General features: G+C 39.4%; 1 protein-coding gene across 1 annotated transcript; it reads right to left on the reverse strand.

The window, feature by feature from the left end:
• Positions 1–7,775: 7,775 nt before the first annotated feature.
• LOC143604601 (uncharacterized) lies at positions 7,776–9,651 on the reverse strand. The gene is made up of 2 exons (XM_077081027.1): positions 9,013–9,651; positions 7,776–8,347 (listed from the first exon to the last, which is right to left on the reverse strand). The coding sequence occupies exons 1-2, from the start codon at positions 9,470–9,472 to the stop codon at positions 7,776–7,778; spliced, it is 1,032 nt and encodes a 343-aa protein (XP_076937142.1). The 5' UTR covers positions 9,473–9,651.
• Positions 9,652–18,446: the final 8,795 nt, after the last annotated feature.

Below are 18,446 nucleotides of genomic sequence, written 5' to 3' on the forward strand. Positions count from 1 at the left end.
CTTGAATTATATGCATGTTAGATATATTCACCAGCTGAATCATAAATACCCACAAAATTTAAATTCTACCATTGCTTTAAATTGTTGTAGCACACAAGAAAAATACCTCCCTTAAATCCACTTTGGTGGGGTGGTAAGGTGGTTAGGGAACAGAATATGAGGTAATTAAAGGTTATGGAGTGTAACATTTAATCGTTCATAAAAAAAAACTTGAATTTGAGGGTTTGTCACTCAATATTGATCATACTATCATAGGTCGGTCATTGGCCCGTTTCTAGTGGCCCGTTGGTGGAGTACAAGCTTGAATCAGGGTCCTCTAAGTGGGCTCAAAGAAATTGTGTTCATTGCCATCCATTTTCAATCAATCAGAAGAATCCTTCAACAGTCCATTAGTGAGGAAGTTTAGAGACTGTTGAAGGTAATTATGGTTCTGGTGAATGTAACACTCTAGAAACTAGAAACATATTTAATACTTCCTCCGTCTCATTAAAAGTGTCAATATTTCCTTTTTTTATATTTGTCTTATTATAAATGTTCACTTTCAAAATTTATTAGTCAATTTCTAAGTTTATTTTTAAACACCTTGAATTTTGTGTTTTCAAACCATTGCACTTAAAGAGGGACGAATGGAGTAATTTTTTGGGTATATATAAGGTGAACATATTGTCGGATATTGTACTTCTTTGAATTGAAGATTCATATTAATGTTGAATCATGCTTAAAGTTAAAAGGAGATATCAAAATTAAATTAATAGATAAAATGACGGATAGATAAAATGGGTGAATTGTATAGTTGTAAATTGTACAAAATGGGTAAATTTACACTACCGAGCAAAACAAAACAGTGGGCTCCGACATGTATTACGTTTTATAGAGAATTTTAAGCTTGTGATATAAAATTAAGTTAATGTATTGATCATGAGGTATCCCATATCCCAAACAACTTTAAATGTCTTGGTCATCTTAGGCATTTTGAGGTATCATTGTAACACACTAACACATACATGGAATTTGGTAACACATATACTTGCATGGTAACGTTGAATCAAGTTTGCATACGTTGATGTACAATTCTAATCTATTTTGAATCACACCTTCACAATAGTGAACGAACCCTATTAATAATAATCTCCTCACAACAAAACCTACATTACACTTCAATACAGAATTTTAAACTTGTGATGTAAAATGGAGTTAAAAGGAATTGATGAGGTAGCCCATACGTCGGGGCGCCAAAAGTCAAGTAAAGGCCCATTCATTTTGACCAAGCCCAATGCGAACTCTTGATCGACACTAGGCCCAATCAATATGAGAAGAAATCCGAAATCATTACGGTTTCTGGTTAGAGGGAAAGCTGGAGGAACCAGAGGAGAAGAATCGAAGATGTCCAAGCCATCGGCCCATCGCTAAGAGCTCACTCACAACGGACGAGTAAATTTAATGCTAAGAACCGGATATTTTCCAGGAAAAGTATGATAGTGGCCAGAGCTGCGCTGAAAACAGTTGCGTCAAGGAAAGGACCGGAATATCACTCTCTTTTGATATAAGGAAGGCAAGAGGAATGACTGGGACGTGTTCAATACACCAAGAGCATTCACTAATAATCAGTACTATAGATATTCTCACATTTATTTTCGATCCAATCATAGAGATGTCGCATAACTCCATATAAAAAGAATTAAAGATGCTATACGCTAGAAGAAGTCATTAGGCCATTCGGTCCAAGGCTTTCAAAGGAACAATTGAACCATATTTTTTAGACCAAAAGACAAAAAAAAAAATAAGAATATGATTCTTTATTATGCATAATTAAGCTATATGTTATATATACGTATTTAACAAATTCCTATTCATTAGTATAATTTTATCATCAAATTAATCAATCTTAACCACTTCATTAGATACATTGGTGATTTTTTTAAGTACAAATTCTTTTTCACAGTAACTATCTCCTATATATGCGCACGTCACACAGGTACAACTACATTTCTTAATCGGGTGTAGTTGTATCAAACATGTTGGGCATCATTGACATCACGGATCTGTTATATTATTGCATCGATCAAACGTTTCGATATCTTTATTATGTCACCATCACAAATTCTTCTTCTTCCAAGATTAGAAAATAAAAAGAGAGGCGTATCATTGGGCAACTTGATTGATATTCATCATGTGTTACCGTATAATCTGTGTTATCATTGTAACGGACCACAAAAGTCAAAGTATTTACGTGTGATACGCCAAACACATGTTCAATTGGTATCATTGTCAACTTAGAGTAATAAAAGCAAGTGTACATATTTTATTTCCATATTTAGAAATAAAATGCAAGCGAGAGATTGGGTCAATTACACAACAGAACTTTCTAAGATTAGCAAATAAACACAACTGATTCCCAAACAAATAACCTTATCAATCATGACAATACCAAGACAAATGTCATATTTCATCATGGGAATTGAATATCACTACTTTTATTATTTTTATATAACTTATATATGTGTTTTATATCAAGGTAGTTATTACACCTGGAAATTTGATAATTTTAGAGCATAAATGTTTGTAATATTGTAACTTTGATATTTTTAGAGTGGACAAAATATGTAGATTCAATACGTCTGTTAACGAGTTATAACATATAACTTATTTTCATTTTTAAACTTTTATCATAAGTATATGAAACTCTTTATTAAAAACCCAACGAATAAGCGCGACTACTTGGGGTAACCCAATGGCAAAAGAAGACCCCAAAAGTCCGCAATCGCAGACAACACTAGATAGCCCAAGTCCACAATCTCCTGGTCTGGTGAAAACCTGCTACGTGAAAGCCAATTGTGGTAAAACACGGCTGGGATCAGATTCAAACTTCAGACCTTGCGACCTATAGCAATTCACTTCTTTCCGGCGCCAGTTGAGTCAAAGCTCATTGAAGCTAATAACACCTTTTTCAATAACAACTCGTAATCAAAATTATGTAACTAACCAACTCAAAAATCACAAATATTCCATGTTACAGGGAAACACACCCTTATTTTATTAGAAAATCGAATTTAATTAGTTCGGCAAACCTTTGTCTTAAAAGTTTTATATTGTTTTTTATATATATATTTTGTTTTATAAAATGACATTATACACTAGTACAAAAACACTTCAAATGCGGTTTTAGAGCCATTTTGGAGTGGTTTTAAGCTACTCTTAAAGCTAGTGCTTCTGAAAGTGAGGCCATTTTTAGTAGTGGTTTTAAAAACCGCCCAAATATGAGTTTTGATTAGGTTATAAAAATACCTAAACGGCTATAACTGAGTTCTAGTATTGTCATACACTTTTTTTTAATGTTTTTTGGTAATGCAAATGTAAGCAATACTGGTTAGGCTAAAGTGGAGCCTTACCATTAGCTCTGCACCAATGGATGGGCATGAATAGTGAGCTCCACCTTAGCACATGCATGAATGGTGAGGCTTCACCTTAAACTAACCATTCTGCATGCAAAGTGCAAACTGTCTTTTTCGAGAAACATAAAAGAAGCGTACGATACTCATTCATCGCCTTTTAGGCGCCTCTGTAGCTCGATAGCCCATTCAATTCCTAGCTATTTTGAAAATAATTTGGGTTAACATGTCTATTTTGTTAATTTTTCCATAGCTAGTATTTATATTTGAGTCCGAATTTATACTCAACAAGTAGAAACGATTTTGTATGTCAAGAAAGGGAGAGATGTTGCAAGAAGATGGTGTGTGAAGGTGGACTTAAGATGCAAATGAGGAGAAGGTGATGTAGAACATGGCGGTCGTATGTGGATTTTACGGTCCAGTAAAAACAAAGTGCGATAATGTACAACCAACAATGCAGAAAGCACGTTTGAAGCATATGTTACAACAACCCAAAGCACAAACTCGTCTGAAATTGTAAATATATAAATAAATAGTTGATCAAAGTGAGATATCAATAAAACCTTGTATGAGGTAATGGAATTAGTGAGAGGAAAGGAATGGTATAAAAACAGGGGATGGCTAAGGAATAAGATGAACTTGTTTAGAGAGAACGAGATTTTGTATATACTAGTTGATTTTTTTCCATTGATCAACCAAACATTATATATTTTTATTATACTATTGAATATTGAATAAGTTATTTAATTGTCTTATTCATTATCTTATATCAAACACTGCCTTAGTTTTTACTTTAACATCAATGGTTTCAATGCATAAGTTTCATTAGATTATAATGGGTGTCAATCCTTGACACGACCCGAAACCGACACGAAAAAAAATAGGTTTTGGGTTGGCTAACATGACCCGTTTAAAAAACGGGTCGGGGTCGGGTTGACCTTTATAAAAACGGGTTGACCCGTTAACCCGTTTAATTTTAGATATTTTAAAATTAATTTTATATTCCCTCTTTAGTTTTAAAATGTGTTGGAGAATTTAATTATTTTTCATTCTTCATATTACCTTTTTAGGTCTTCTCTTAAATTCTATTTTCCGTGAACGGCACTTTTAAATTCTTAACCAGGATTTCATTACCCAAGATGCATTTTCTTCTGTCCATTCACCAATATACATGAACATATCGTTAAATCCATCTATATCTAAATCGACTCATGCTTAAATTTCATTTGAATTTTACAATATATGGTTTTGATTTTATTATAATTTGTATGTCTGATTATATAAATTAAGTTGGTTAAAAAATATGGGTTAAACGGGTCGTGTTCAGGTCGACCCGAATTTATATGTGTGCGGGTTAGGGTTGACATATTTGACACGAATAATAATATGGGTCGGGTTCGGGTTACACATTTCAACCCGTCAACCCACCAACCCACAACTTGTTAACCCGTCAACCTGTCAACCCGACACGTTTGACAGCCTTAGATTATATAAGTGCTTCGACAGAAGTTGTTTCTATTTTGATATATTATACATAATAATTAATAGTGCGATGTTGAAAATGAGGATTTGAGAATACATAAAATAAAAGAAGACATGTGGTGGGCATATTAGGATATCATAGGAACTTAGGAAGAGGTCAAAACAGAGGGATGATTTTCGAGGGGCACGCCTTGGATTGAATCAAGGGGACAGGACCCACTCACCGGCACATGTCCTCACCAATAATATATCTTTCAATATTTTTTTTTGAACGACAAACAAAATTTTATTCAAACACTAGCAAGATACTAGCAAACAACGAGGCCACCCGAACAAAAAATAAAATACAACTACATACCCCCCAAGTTTCACCCGAAGCACTTGTAAGAGTGATTATACATTAAACGCACACCACCTTTCTCACGTTAAATCCGGCCATTTAGACCGATTTTTACCCACAAATAGCTTAAAGCCTATCAAATAGCTTTTGCCTTTTAATCTAAACATAGCTATTTTTATATAGTTTATATTAATTATTTAAAATATTAAAATTAAAAAAGTTTTTTTTTCCAAACAGCTAATTTGGATCACTCACATGTTAGTGATCCATCCGTTTATCTCTATTTCTAAGGATCGGAGATTATTCTTATAAGAAAACCTATCATAATTAAAAAAACTCTATGTGCTAACCAGAAACTATCTATTTTTTTTATCTGTACAAATATAACTTGAACCCAACACTTTCTCTTTTAAATTAAAGTCTCTAAATTTCTCAAATTAAACACTTAAACTAGGGATCATTGGCATAAAGAAGTTTAGCTACAAATTTATAATTTCCCCGTGATTATTAAATAAATTAAGAATCACCTATGCAATTTCTTAATCACATATAATAGAGGATATTACTACGGAATTATCACACTCAAAGGTTTAAAGAAGAAATAATCACCAACGAATAAAATTTATAATTCTTTGTGAATAGCTTTTCTATTTTCTATTTATCTTTTCGATTTACATGTAACTTTTGAACACAATTAATATCGCACAAGACATCTCTTAGGTGATTGGGATTCTTTGTTTTACCTTCTTATTACTTTTCAATAAGTTACAAAAGTGTAACTTATGTAACTTTTCCTCTAACAATATAAGCAATCCGGCCAATCCCAAACACCTTATTACATTTTAACAAGTTAATAAGTTATAAGTTGGTAAAAATAAGCAATCCCAAACACCCCACTCATATTACGTACCTGTGGATCTCGATGAATGACAATGAAGTTTATCGACAAAAACAACGAGCAGCGAGTCATCGATTCCTTGCTTGATTTGTGTCGATTTAGTCCTTTGATGATGGCAAGCTAGAGGTCCATTGTGAAGCTTTACTATTAGTGAGGCATTCAATTTTCAGATTTGATGCCCAATCTGAATTTTATGTTTGTTTGATTTCTTAACTAAATGATTGTGTTTTTATGTGTGTATTTAAACATTAAAGAACTGTGATTCTGGAAATGAAACACACTGGAGATTGATTTTCTCGATTAACGATTATTTTAGACGTGGATCTTCATTAACATGTTAAGCATGCATATAAGTATAGTCTCGCTATACAATTTGAAAAAACAAATCAACTATTTCAAAAATCCAAATAAGTTGTGCTTGACTTTGTATATATGTAGTTGAAATAGATTGTGTAAACATCATATAAGTTGTGTAATTTATGTATGTGTGTTATTATAGATTATTATAGGCTGCCTAATAATTTATACAAGTTACGTGCTTGTTTACGGGTGCATACACCCATGCCCAAGTGCCACGTGTTGCACTCTGATGCATTTGTATCTTTCTTACGATCGATCAATCCCCTTTGTACAATAACTCACCCGGTTTAACAGTAAGCCTTTAGGTTTTGAAAAAACATATATGTTATTAATGTAAGAGAATGTTTAGCCAACTAAAATAATTGTATATTTATTCTCTATGCCTATAATTACACTTAAATCCCAGTTTAAGCACAACAGTCGTTTTTTTCAAAAAATTTATATCATTGTTTTGCTAACAGGACGAAACCGACTGGTTAAATATATGAGTTGGCATATCAAACAGACAGCTAAAAATGAAGTAAAACCGATCAAAATCACAAATGATTTACCTCCTCTCTTAGGCGAACTTGTAAACTGCTGGAAATTGTAGTTCTTAATATTCTAAAATAAATTGTTTTTCTATAAATGAACTATTATAACTTAAATGAATTTATTATAAATTAACAACAATTAGCGTAATAAGTTATCGTTGATTGAATGAAACAGAACAACGAAGCGGAGCCCGTAACCACAGCCTAAAACTAATTAAGGAAGAGGGTCCAAGAAGGAGAAACCTACGCACCAAGAATTAGGGTTAACCTCAAAATAAACTCAACTTGATAACCAAAAACTGAAACGACGTTGATGGTGTATCAATATCGGGTGGTTGTTTTCTGGCGTCTTGAGTCTTCAATACAACGGTGGTGGTGCCGCCTCATGTAGATGGTAAAAGGTGGACGGATTGCATTGATGTAGAGAACGTACAGAAGGAGAAGCACAGTGTACAACCCATCAAGCCTGCCGACCCTTGATATTGTATACTATATAAATGAGTTATAATTTAGAACATGTGTAGTTATATTATATAGATGGTAATTCACTACATCATGAGTGAATCATTACCTTCACAACAATTTGAAATACAAATGATGAGGGCAATTATCACCAAATTATTAAAATTAACAAAAAAAGGTGTTCTGAATTTTGAATCTTTTGATCATTCACATGATTTGATTATCGTTAGCATGCATGTTTCTTGGGGTTGCTAACTAGCTAAGCTAGCTAGGGTTTCTTTATTACTTTTAACCTCAATGCATAGAATAAATTACAAGTTTTCATGCATAAAAAATGAATTGTGAGTAAAAGGTACAACCATTGAAGCATGAGTGTCATCTTTTGTGCTCTTTACACTTGCACCACTTGCTTCCATTGTTGTATTATTCTGAAATTGAAAATATGGCTGCATGGAAAACCTAGGTACAACCAATGAAGCATGAGGGATAACTGAACTTGTACCACCTGCATTGATTGTTGTATTATTCTGCCCTAAGTGCTCCAATGCCTTCACTTGTGACCTTAAAAATTTAAGATAATTTGCAGCTTCATCAAGCATTGATGCAGTGTCCATTTTATTGCCACCAGGAACAAGCTTCTGTAATACCCTAATTCTTTCGCTGATCCTTTCACGGCGTTGGCGTGCCGCCACAGTTTGGGGGTCACTTGATATCCTCACATTCTTTCTTTTAGGCTTTTCCACCACTGTCTCTGGTGCGAAACTCACTGGCCGAAGAGCGGCTTCTCTGTATATTATCTCCTTCATTTGTGCAATCACTTCGGTATCGGTATCTGATGAGTTACTGTATTGCTGGAAGTTGATATTCGATGAAGCTGGTCTACCTGTATTCGGGTTTCAAACTGATTAAATAAAAAACCAAACCGAACGGAATTAAATATTTGGTTTTAGACCAAACCGGCCTATGTATAAGGTTTCCGGTTGAAATCGAATAACCAAACAAGCTGAACCGGACTGAAATCGTTTAAAACCGAACCAAATTAAATATTCGGTTTCTAGTTTGGTATTAAACCGAAACCTATAATAAGGTTTTCAGTTTATAAAAGTTGGAATTATGATCGAAACAAATAACTAAATGGGTTGAAAGAAACTAAAACTGTATAAAATCGAACAAATAAAATATCTGGTTTCCTATTTGGCATTAAACCAATACTTAATTATGATTTCAGTTTAAAAACTCTGATTTTTGTTCAATATTCCAATTCCAAATAACCAAACATACCAAATAGAACCAAAATAAAACTGTTTAAAATAAAGAACCAAATCATATATTTGGTTTTCGCTCAGTTTTTCGGCAAAGACAAAGGCTTTAAAATACCAAGGGGTTGTGAGGTATTGGGTTTAAGTCGCTCAGATGACAACTTAAAAAAAATATATATAAAATAATAATAATAATAATAATAATAATAATAATAATAATAATAAAATGATGTTTTTATGTTAACAAAAATCTGAATTTGGTTAAAACCAACCCGATGAACACCCCTACCTGTATTCGATCTGGATCTTTTCGGTCTATGAAGCGCCTCGTTGTCCGAACCCCCAACGCCGCTAATCGGCCGCTTTCCGGTGGAGCATTGAGAAGCATTACCGTCTTCGGTCAGCGAATCACCGGACGAAACACCGCTAACATTATTATTATTTCCCGCAACAGAGAAACCAACGGAAACTTTATCCGAGGTGTCGTCCGTGCTGCTATACGTACCGGAAAGTAAACATTCCGGCGAGGCGTTTGCAGCGTTGGTGGTGGGTTCAGTAGCTGCATGATCTTTAATTTCTTGGAACTGGTTACCACAAATCATATCAGCTGCTGCAATGGCTTGATCAGCCCAATTGGCAGGTGATAACTGATGTATTGGATTCAAGAACATGTTTTCTGAATCAAACTGATCAAAGGTTTGTTGTTCACGGTCATGGAGGTTGTACCATGAGTATTGCAAATCATCCATGATTGCTTGCACACAAACTAATAATAATAATACTTGGAAGGTTGATGATCAAGATGAGAAAGAAACTATTTTGTTGCCAACTTTGACAAAATAGTGCAGACAATGTCTCTATTCTAGCATATTCATATGATATTGTTGTATCTTATATATATGAGAGAGAGGAAGAGGTGCCCACGAGATTTCGTGGGGAAACAGACACCGGTAATTACTTAACATGCTATTTTTTCTAATTAGAAAAATCATATATTACCACATGACTTAAATTAAAAAGAATAAGATGTTCGTTTTTATAATTCAATTTTTTAAAATAATATATATATATATATATATATAATATATATATATATATATATTGGGTTTGGATCAAATACAAATGAAATTATCGTGCTAAACGTGAGAATCAAGTAGAGTAATTATATATATAAGTAGGATAATTATGTAATTACTCTACTTATATATATAATTATTCTACTTGATTCTCATTTTAGCACGTTAATTTCATTAGTACGTTAACCTTCCCCTATATATATTAATGTTTGAAAAGGTTATTGACGATATCGTATAGGGAAGTTTGCTTAAAAGAATATTGGATTACATATATATGAAAAATTAAAATTTGTAATTACTTAAGCTCATAGTGTAAAATTACTTTTTCCACATTTATGTTGTAATATAATATAGATATATTATATGTGTAGAGAGAGAGAGAGAGAGATGGGTCATATAGAGAAAGACGCAAAGGCACACGCACGCACAAGGAAAGACAAGTACAAGAAATATTTAGTTTGAACCAAAAACTGGAGTTGAAACTTGAAGGTAGGGACTCAAAAAGATAAGGTCCCAACCCAACGCAATTGTTTTTAGTCATTTTGTTATATTCCTTTTTTATTTCCTATATATATTTGTTTAATTTCCAATTATTTATTATTCTTCTTTCATATAAATTTAAATGGAAAAAAAATGACTAAAAGATGAGACTAAATATACACCACTCAAAACCTCATCATATAATTTATAAGCTTCTCTCATATAATTTTGAAAGATTGAATGAGAATGCTATAAGGCTGGGTGTTATGAGCTCTATGGGGTGGCATGAGGGGGCTTTACCACCCCATACACCACACCAGGGTGGCATTGGGGTGCGGCATGAGGGAGCTTAGCATTTGGTTACCGGGGCGGCAAGGGGCTTAAACCACAATGAGACTCTATGAGGAAGGGGCTTTAAAGCCCCATTTCCTACGTGGTGATAAGTGGCCGGATGAGGTGGTAAAGCAGCGCTCCACAACACACATACTTATTACCAATAGAACTTGATTCAATAATAAGCTAGAACAATACATGTGCTAGAGCTAGGTACTCAAAACACTTATCGGCTGTGTTGTACAATGTTAAACTATAACTTTACACATGACCGTAGAATGAAAGCACAAAATAAACGGAATTCTCAAGAGTATAGAACTTAAAACATAGATGAATGTGTAAATTATGTCACTCAATCAGCGATTGGCATGTTTTACACTAAAACTAAAAGAGTTGGAATGCACTAGAGTTGGGGTAAAATCTCGAATGACGAAATTGAAACAATTATTATGGAATTCGGATACGATAGCTGAGTCAAGCCTCCAATTCGTCAAGATCGACTTTTCCCTGTGCTTAGCAAATGTGTTTGTAATCAGTTTAGAGTTATATTTTTCATGATTATAACAGATTGAAAGTTATTCAATCCAAATTCATCGTTTACGTTTTGATGAGTTATAACAATTTGTTCTTGAAAAACATCATATTAAAACTTTTTTTATGTGTGAGAGATAGGGTATATTTTTATATGCGGCTGTGGCTAAATATATATTGCGATTAAACGTGGAACAGTTGGAATGAAGAATCTGAACAAGTACATGCACAATGTAATTAGAAATTTGTTATTGAAAAGTTGTTAAAAAGATAACAAGCAATGTGTGAATTGAATAAAGCTGCAAAACTACTTTTGGATGTGTTTTTCATGCGCTCTGTAAAGTAGCCAAGCCAAGAGTGAAGACTGCGATTAAGCGTTGAGCACTCACCCTCTTTGCCAGAAACCACTTTCTGGTTTTGCCTTTTAATCATACTTTCATCATAATCATTTTTATTAATTATTGATTTATTTCTAGCTTTTACATCTCAGTTCGTACTTAACAATTTAAATAAGTATGTATACTATTACATTCTTTAAAAATTAAATGGCCTGGTGAAGAAACACTAACCGGACCCCAGACAGGTTACTGGTAACCTGGGGGTTGGAGAGATGTTTCCCACGAGGGGTTAGACCCTTGGAAGATGGTTCTTCTGATAACCTGCAAAACAGACACCGTGAGCTCGTCACTGAGAAGGGGGGGGTTCCTCCTTGTGACCACCCTCCGGCGTGAGAATCAGACTAGATTGCTCTTTAAATATAAAAGTATATTAAGAGATTGCTAGAGCAGATATCAGGTATATTATGATGATAATGTGATAAGATATGATCATACCATTTGTGGTATTTATAGCCGAAGGTAGGTTTCCAAGGGGTTTAGCCGGCCCAACACGCTACCAACTGTAACCTATGCACGTGCCCTGCCTGTGAGTGGTGGATAGGTAGCGGCTGACACAGAGCAGGCGTGTCGTGCACTCTTCCTCTTCTGCCAACTACAGGCTAGGCACGTGGTATGGCAGGAGTTGGTGGGTAGGCGGCGGCTATTGGTCACAGTGCTGTGGCGTGCTGTCTGCCATGCTGCTGTCAGTGAGCTGTCGCATTCTTGGTCAGATCTTTTGTCTGTACCTCGTCAGGTATCACACAAAAGATCCTCCATCATACGGACTGGCTCATTTAGGCGGGAGTTTTCCCCCTCCCGCCTTTGCTCATTCCTTCAGGTGACACTGGGGAGAGTTAAGTGCCTAGTGCGTGTAGCCATGCTGCGCGGGTGGCCTTCCCTCATGGCTTGTATCCGAGGCTGCGGGAACAGGCGGAGTCCTTCACCATGGGAGGCATTTCCTGCGGGACCAGCTTGCATACTGCGCGTAAGGACGTCACTTCTCTGAGCGTGGTTGGTCCTGCGGATCCAGTTGGTCTCTGCGCAGACGTCCCTGTTTAAGGTGAGTCTTGCGGGTCCAACTGGGCTCTGCTGGGACCTACCTCTTCAAGTCCCCCCAGTCCAATGTTCTTCTCATGCGTGTTTAATAAAGTGAGGTGAACTTTTGGACTTAAAAAGGGTTTTGAAAAGGGTTTTGTAAGGTTTTCCATGGGAAGTCCTTGTCACTTGCAGAAATGCCCGAGTTTCCTGCTTGGTCTTTGGGTATGATGCGGGTAGGTCTGTAACCTCCTCGCAGGTCAGGAGCATTGAGTCCCAGTTGTGTGGATTCTCCATGAGGTTTTGGTAGTTTTGAACATAGTGATCAATTATGTTAAAACCACCAATTCCATCCTGGAGCTTCAAACAACGTAGTTCTCGACGTTCCCGCTATGCGGGGATGTTATTTCCTTTTCCGCAAGCATTGCCCAGAAGATCCTTCTTGGTTTCAATTCCCAGCGGAGCGCTAGGTATGTGAAGGGTTTTGCCTTAACACTGTACCTGCGCTCGTCTTACGGTTACTTTACTTCCAAGGTATTCCTGGCGTCAATTCCCTGCGGGTGCTAGGTATGTGAAGGGTTTTGCCTTTACACTGTACCCGCACCTGTCTTATAGTTACTTGGTTGCCGAGGTACTTGGCTTCAATTCCCTGCGGGTGCTAGGTATGTGAAGGGTTTTGCCTTAACACTGTACCCGCATCCGTCTTATGGTTACTTGTTCGCCAAGGTTTTCTTGGCTTCAATTCCCTGCGGGTGCTAGGTATGTGAAGGGTTTTGCCTTAACACTGTACCCGCATCCGTCTTATGGTTACTTGTTCGCCAAGGTTTTCTTGGCTTCAATTCCCTGCGGGTGCTAGGTATGTGAAGGGTTTTGCCTTAACACTGTACCCGCATCCGTCTTACGGTTACTTGCTTGCCAAGGGGTAAGGGGTATTTTCCCGCTTACTTTTTTAATACTTTCGAATTTTGAATTTTGAAAATCGAAGAGTTGGTGAAAAGATAAACCTCTGAAACGTCGTGCGACGGTTTCTTCTGACTGTGTCAGGACGTGCAGGAAGTTATGGTGACGTGACAGAACATGGTCATTCCAGTCGCTTTTTCAGGCGCGTGGGAGCGATTTTTCGGGCGCGTGGCCGCGAAATTACTGGCACACGTCCTTTCAACAGCTGTTGCCAGCTTGCTTTTTGCCACGTGTCATAGTTTCATTGCACATTTGATTTCTCTCTCCTCCGCATTAAATTCACCGCATTAATTGCGATTACTATATAAAGGGGGAGAGGGTTATTTGCAATTCACACTTTCCACTTTCATCTCTTCTTCTCAAGTAATTTCCGGCAAATTTTTCTGTTCAGTAAAGCATTACCTTGAAATCTCTTTTCGTCTTTCTTCCACCATGTCTTCTCATGATGCTGATGACCAGAAAACTGCTGGCGAATGCCAGTGCTCTCTTCCTGTCGATCTGTACCAGTATATCATCAGGAAGTTCATGCTCGAGTCTCTCGAGCCTGAGTTTCCTGAACCCCACCATACTGTGTACGATGCCCCTAGTGGCAAGATCGGGGTTTATGCTGCATTCTTTGTCTACGGGAACCTTAGGTTTCCGTTGACAAAGTTTGTGTACCGTGTCCTAGAGAGGCACGGTGTGCACCTGACAGAGGTGCACCCCATGGCCATTGCCAAGGTCCGGCACTTTGAGTGGGTGTGCCGGATACTGGGCCTTGAGCCCCTCGTTGATCGCCTGATGACCTTCTATACATGGAGGTGCATCCAAGGGTGGTACACTCTTACAACCCGTATCAAGGGTTTAAAGATTTGTACCACCGAGCGGAGTCTTCGCTCATGGAGAAGAGAGTTCTTCTTCATATCCGCTCGCGCCATCCCCATCGCCATGAAGTTCAAGAATGGCCAGGCGCTTCCGAACCTTCCCGCCCTCAACTACGAGGAGGCGGAATGGTTCTCGAAGATTTCCCGGGTCCAGTCCCCGGTTTTCCGTTTTCCGGAGTCGGCGATGGTGATGTTGGGGATGAGCCGGGTGTGGAAGGCGGCGAATGCGGATAAGGTTCCGATCGTCCTTGAATATGGTTCGAACTCTGTCCCTTATGGTACGTCTTGTTTCATTTTGCTGACTTCGATTTTTACTAACTTTCTTGTTGATTTCAGAGGGGAACGATCTTCAGTCGCTCCTGAACCCGCGGGAGGAAGATGGTCCCGCGCGGATGGGTACTCGTGCTCTGGACGAGAACGAGTTGCCCATCTTAGAGCAGACCGCGGGTCGGTTCGTGGAGGTTTACCCGCCAGGCCAAGAGATCCTGAGCCACCGACGGCCAGGTAAGCCTATCTTCTACCCTGAACCTCTCAATGCTGTGCCTGCTGCCGGAGTTCATGACATTTCTTCTTCTGAGGAATCCGCAGAAGGTCCTCCACTGGTGCGGAAGAAGAAGGCTGCCGTCGGGAAAGGCAAGGAGAAGGCGGCCTCTACGGCCGACCCGGTAGTCCTATCTGACTCGGAGTCAGATAATGCAGAGGTGGCGGGGAAGCCCGGTGGTGAGGAGACCACCGCTCCGGAGGCTGCAGGTGTTACCTCCGGGGAGGCAGCGACGACGACGGTTACCGGTGTCAAGAGGCCGGCTCCATCGGGTTCGCCCCCGCTCGTCCGTGCGTTCAAGCTCAAGAAACCCCGTAAGTACCCCCATAATTCTTGTCTAGATTTGTTGTTTCAAATAAATTTTTCTAACACTTTTGCTTGTGCAGGTGTGGATGTTGACGCATTCCAGGGTGGAGTTGGAGCAAGTATTCCCCCGCCAATGACGGTAGGCTCGGTCAGCCTTCCCGAGGCGTCGACCCAGGCGTCTACGCCTGCTTCCGCTGGTTCCAGCCTTCCTGAGGCTGTTCCAGCTGAGAAGGTGTCTCCGCCGGCCGTGAGTGCAATTTTTACAGCATCTTTCACGGAGCCGGCGGTTACTGTTGCTGAGGAGGTGGCGCCAAACATGGCTACCACAGCGGCTGCCACTATACCTGCGCCACCGGCACCGACGGCCGGACCATCAGGTATGCGCCAAGCTTCCCGCCGATCTATGCCACCTTCCCGTCTGCCTGACCTGTTGGATGGATTTCCTTTAGGTTCAGGTGATGGGTTTGGCGGCTATCGGCCTGTTATTGACCCTACAGGTACGTAGGGTTCTTTTTCCCTTATATATTTTTATCATCTTTTCCTAACTGCCTTTGTTTCTTTTGCAGTGTCGGATTCCAATGAAGTGTATGTTCCAAGATGGAACATACGCCGAGGAACAACCCTTCGTACCCCTGTGGAGTGCGTGGACTGGGCTCGCCACGCTGCTCCTCATGGTGCGTTGGGGGAAGCCATGGCTAGCTACCAAGAGGGTAGGCTAACCAATGAGCTTCGGGTTCTCCAGGCCCGGACGCAGCCCCGCGTCGAGCTGCTTTGTCGTGAAAACGACTAAGTTAAAAGCAGCTCGCGCCAAAGATGTATCTGAAGCGCGGGCTCTTCGGGAGGAGAACCGGCAGTTGGCCGCTGCCGCAGTCGAGAAGGAGAAGGCATTCAAGGCCCTCGAGGTTGAAGTCCAGGCGCGACTCGAGGCCCGCTCCAAGGCTGCCCAAGCTGTGAATGAACAGCTTCGGCTGGCCAAGGAGACTGCGCGAAACTCAACTGAGAGGGCTACCAAGGCTGAAGCTGTTGTTGAGCCGCTTCGCGAAGAGAATGAGCAGCTTAAATGCAAATTAAAGGCTCTTCAGCATGCTCATGACGCCTTGGCAATGGAAGATGCCAAGAAGCTGCAGGAGATCCTTGACCAGAGGGGGGTGCTTGACCGCACTGAAAGGAAACTCAAAAGCGTCGAAGAGGCTGCCGCCAAGGAAGTTCAACTTGCCAACCTTGATAAAAACGGAGCCGAACGTGCTTACAAAGAAAGTCAAGCTACCCTCCAATGGCTGCTTCGAGAAGCGTTGCCTCAGGTATCTTTATCTTTTTCTTTACGCTTTCCGCTCGTAATTAAAAAATGTTCTAACTTGTATTCTTTTGTAGGTTGCGCGTCGGGTCCTTTCAGAGACCTCTTATGACGATGCGATGAGCGCAGCCCTCAACGCTTCTCATGAGGATGGGGAGAAGACTGGCTTCCTGCTTGGTCTAGGGTTTGCTGAGAGAGGCTTTCCGCCCTCCAACTTCCCTTTATTCAATGTTAATACTGAAGCTGCTTATGACCAAGCTGTGAACCAGTACGCTGCCTTCCCGCATCCAGTGGTGGAGAAGGTGAATGAGGCTGCTGCTGCTGATGATGGGCTAAACATCCTTAAGGCTTTCCTTGGGCAGCCACGCTCAGACGGTGCTGGTCCAAGCGGAGGTGGCCCTGAAGCCTGATCCTGAAGATCTCTTCCCACCGCTAGGATAGACTTAGCTTTGTATAGATTTCTTTTAGGCGGGTAGTTACCCGGCCACTGTTGTAATACATCATTGAAATATTAATCTTTTTGCGTATAAGACTGTTATTTCCTTCTTTGGGTTCCTTGCTTTATAAACTTATGACTTGCATACTTAGTTTAAATTAGCAATTTTCCAAGTGTTCAGAATAAGAACCTTTGAACGTGGTTGATAGTGGGTTAAAGTTTCGCTTCCTCCTTCGTGATTGTGCGGGTAGAACCGTCACTTGCACTTGGTAGGATGGCTAAACTTTAACTTTTATCTAACCTGCGTGCTGGTTTTTCTTACTTTTTTAGGATAAGTTAACCTTTGAACGTGGTTGATAATAGGTGTGAAGTTTTGCTTCCTCTTTCGTGATTGTGCGGGTAGAACCGTCACTTGCACTTAGTAGGATGGCAGAACTTTACCCTTATCTGACCTGCGTGTAGGTTTTTCTCATCTTTTGAGGATAAGTTAACCTTTGAACGTGGTTGATAATAGGTGTGAAGTTTTGCTTCCTCTTTCGTGATTGTGCGGGTAGAACCGTCACTTGCACTTAGTAGGATGGCAGAACTTTACCCTTATCTGACCTGCGTGTAGGTTTTTCTCATCTTTTGAGGATAAGTTAACCTTTGAACGTGGTTGATAATAGGTGAAGTTTTGCTTCCTCTTTCGTGATTGTGCGGGTAGAACCGTCACTTGCACTTAGTAGGATGGCAGAACTTTACCCTTATCTGACCTGCGTGTAGGTTTTTCTCATCTTTTGAGGATAAGTTAACCTTTGAACGTGGTTGATAATAGGTGAAGTTTTGCTTCCTCTTTCGTGATTGTGCGGGTAGAACCGTCACTTGCACTTAGTAGGATGGCAGAACTTTACCTTTATCTGACCTGCGTGTAGGTTTTTCTCATCCTTTTAAGAATTTTGTTTTGAACCGTTCGACGCGCGGTTGTCGATAGGTTAGTGTTCATTTTCCTTTCATGATTCATGCGGATAGACCGGCACTTTCATTTAATGGGATGAACTCTTTCAACTCACCTGCGTGAAGGTTTGCCACGTTATTGGGTTCGTGCGGGTAAGACCGCCTTCCCACGCAACGACTTCACGTAATGTGAATGTCGTCACCAGTGTTGGATAGTTTTAACCGTTCGACGCGCGGTTGTTGACAGGTTATTCAGTTTCCTTATTAATTCATGCGGATAGACCGGCACTTTCATTTTTGGGTGCTGAACTTTTTCCCCTTCAACTGACCTGCGTGAAGGTTTGTTACGTTATTGGGTTCGTGCGGGTAGGACTGCCTTCCCATGCAATGATTTCACGTAATTATGCGGTGAAAACCGGCATATTAGTGTCCAGAAAAGTATAAATGTAAAATCATCAGCTTCGATGTTCTAGAGAGAATCATTTCCATTAGAAGTGGCTCTTGGCCTTTTCTTTACAAATTGGAATTGATTTACATGCAAACTGTGTAAATGAGCTC

Source organism: Bidens hawaiensis, unplaced genomic scaffold (assembly GCF_021521415.1).
Source record: "Bidens hawaiensis isolate Kalapana, Puna unplaced genomic scaffold, B.hawaiensis_p1.1 tig00065958_1, whole genome shotgun sequence".
NCBI lineage: Eukaryota > Viridiplantae > Streptophyta > Magnoliopsida > Asterales > Asteraceae > Bidens > Bidens hawaiensis.

Bases quoted from the DNA above. Each gene is read 5' to 3' on its own strand.
- LOC143604601 (XM_077081027.1), bottom strand. From the start codon at position 9,472: ATGGATGATTTGCAATACTCATGGTACAACCTCCATGACCGTGAACAA. The intron at 8,348-9,012 runs GTAGGGGTGTTC...ACCCGAATACAG, and splicing joins AAGATCCAGATCGAATACAG to GTAGACCAGCTTCATCGAAT.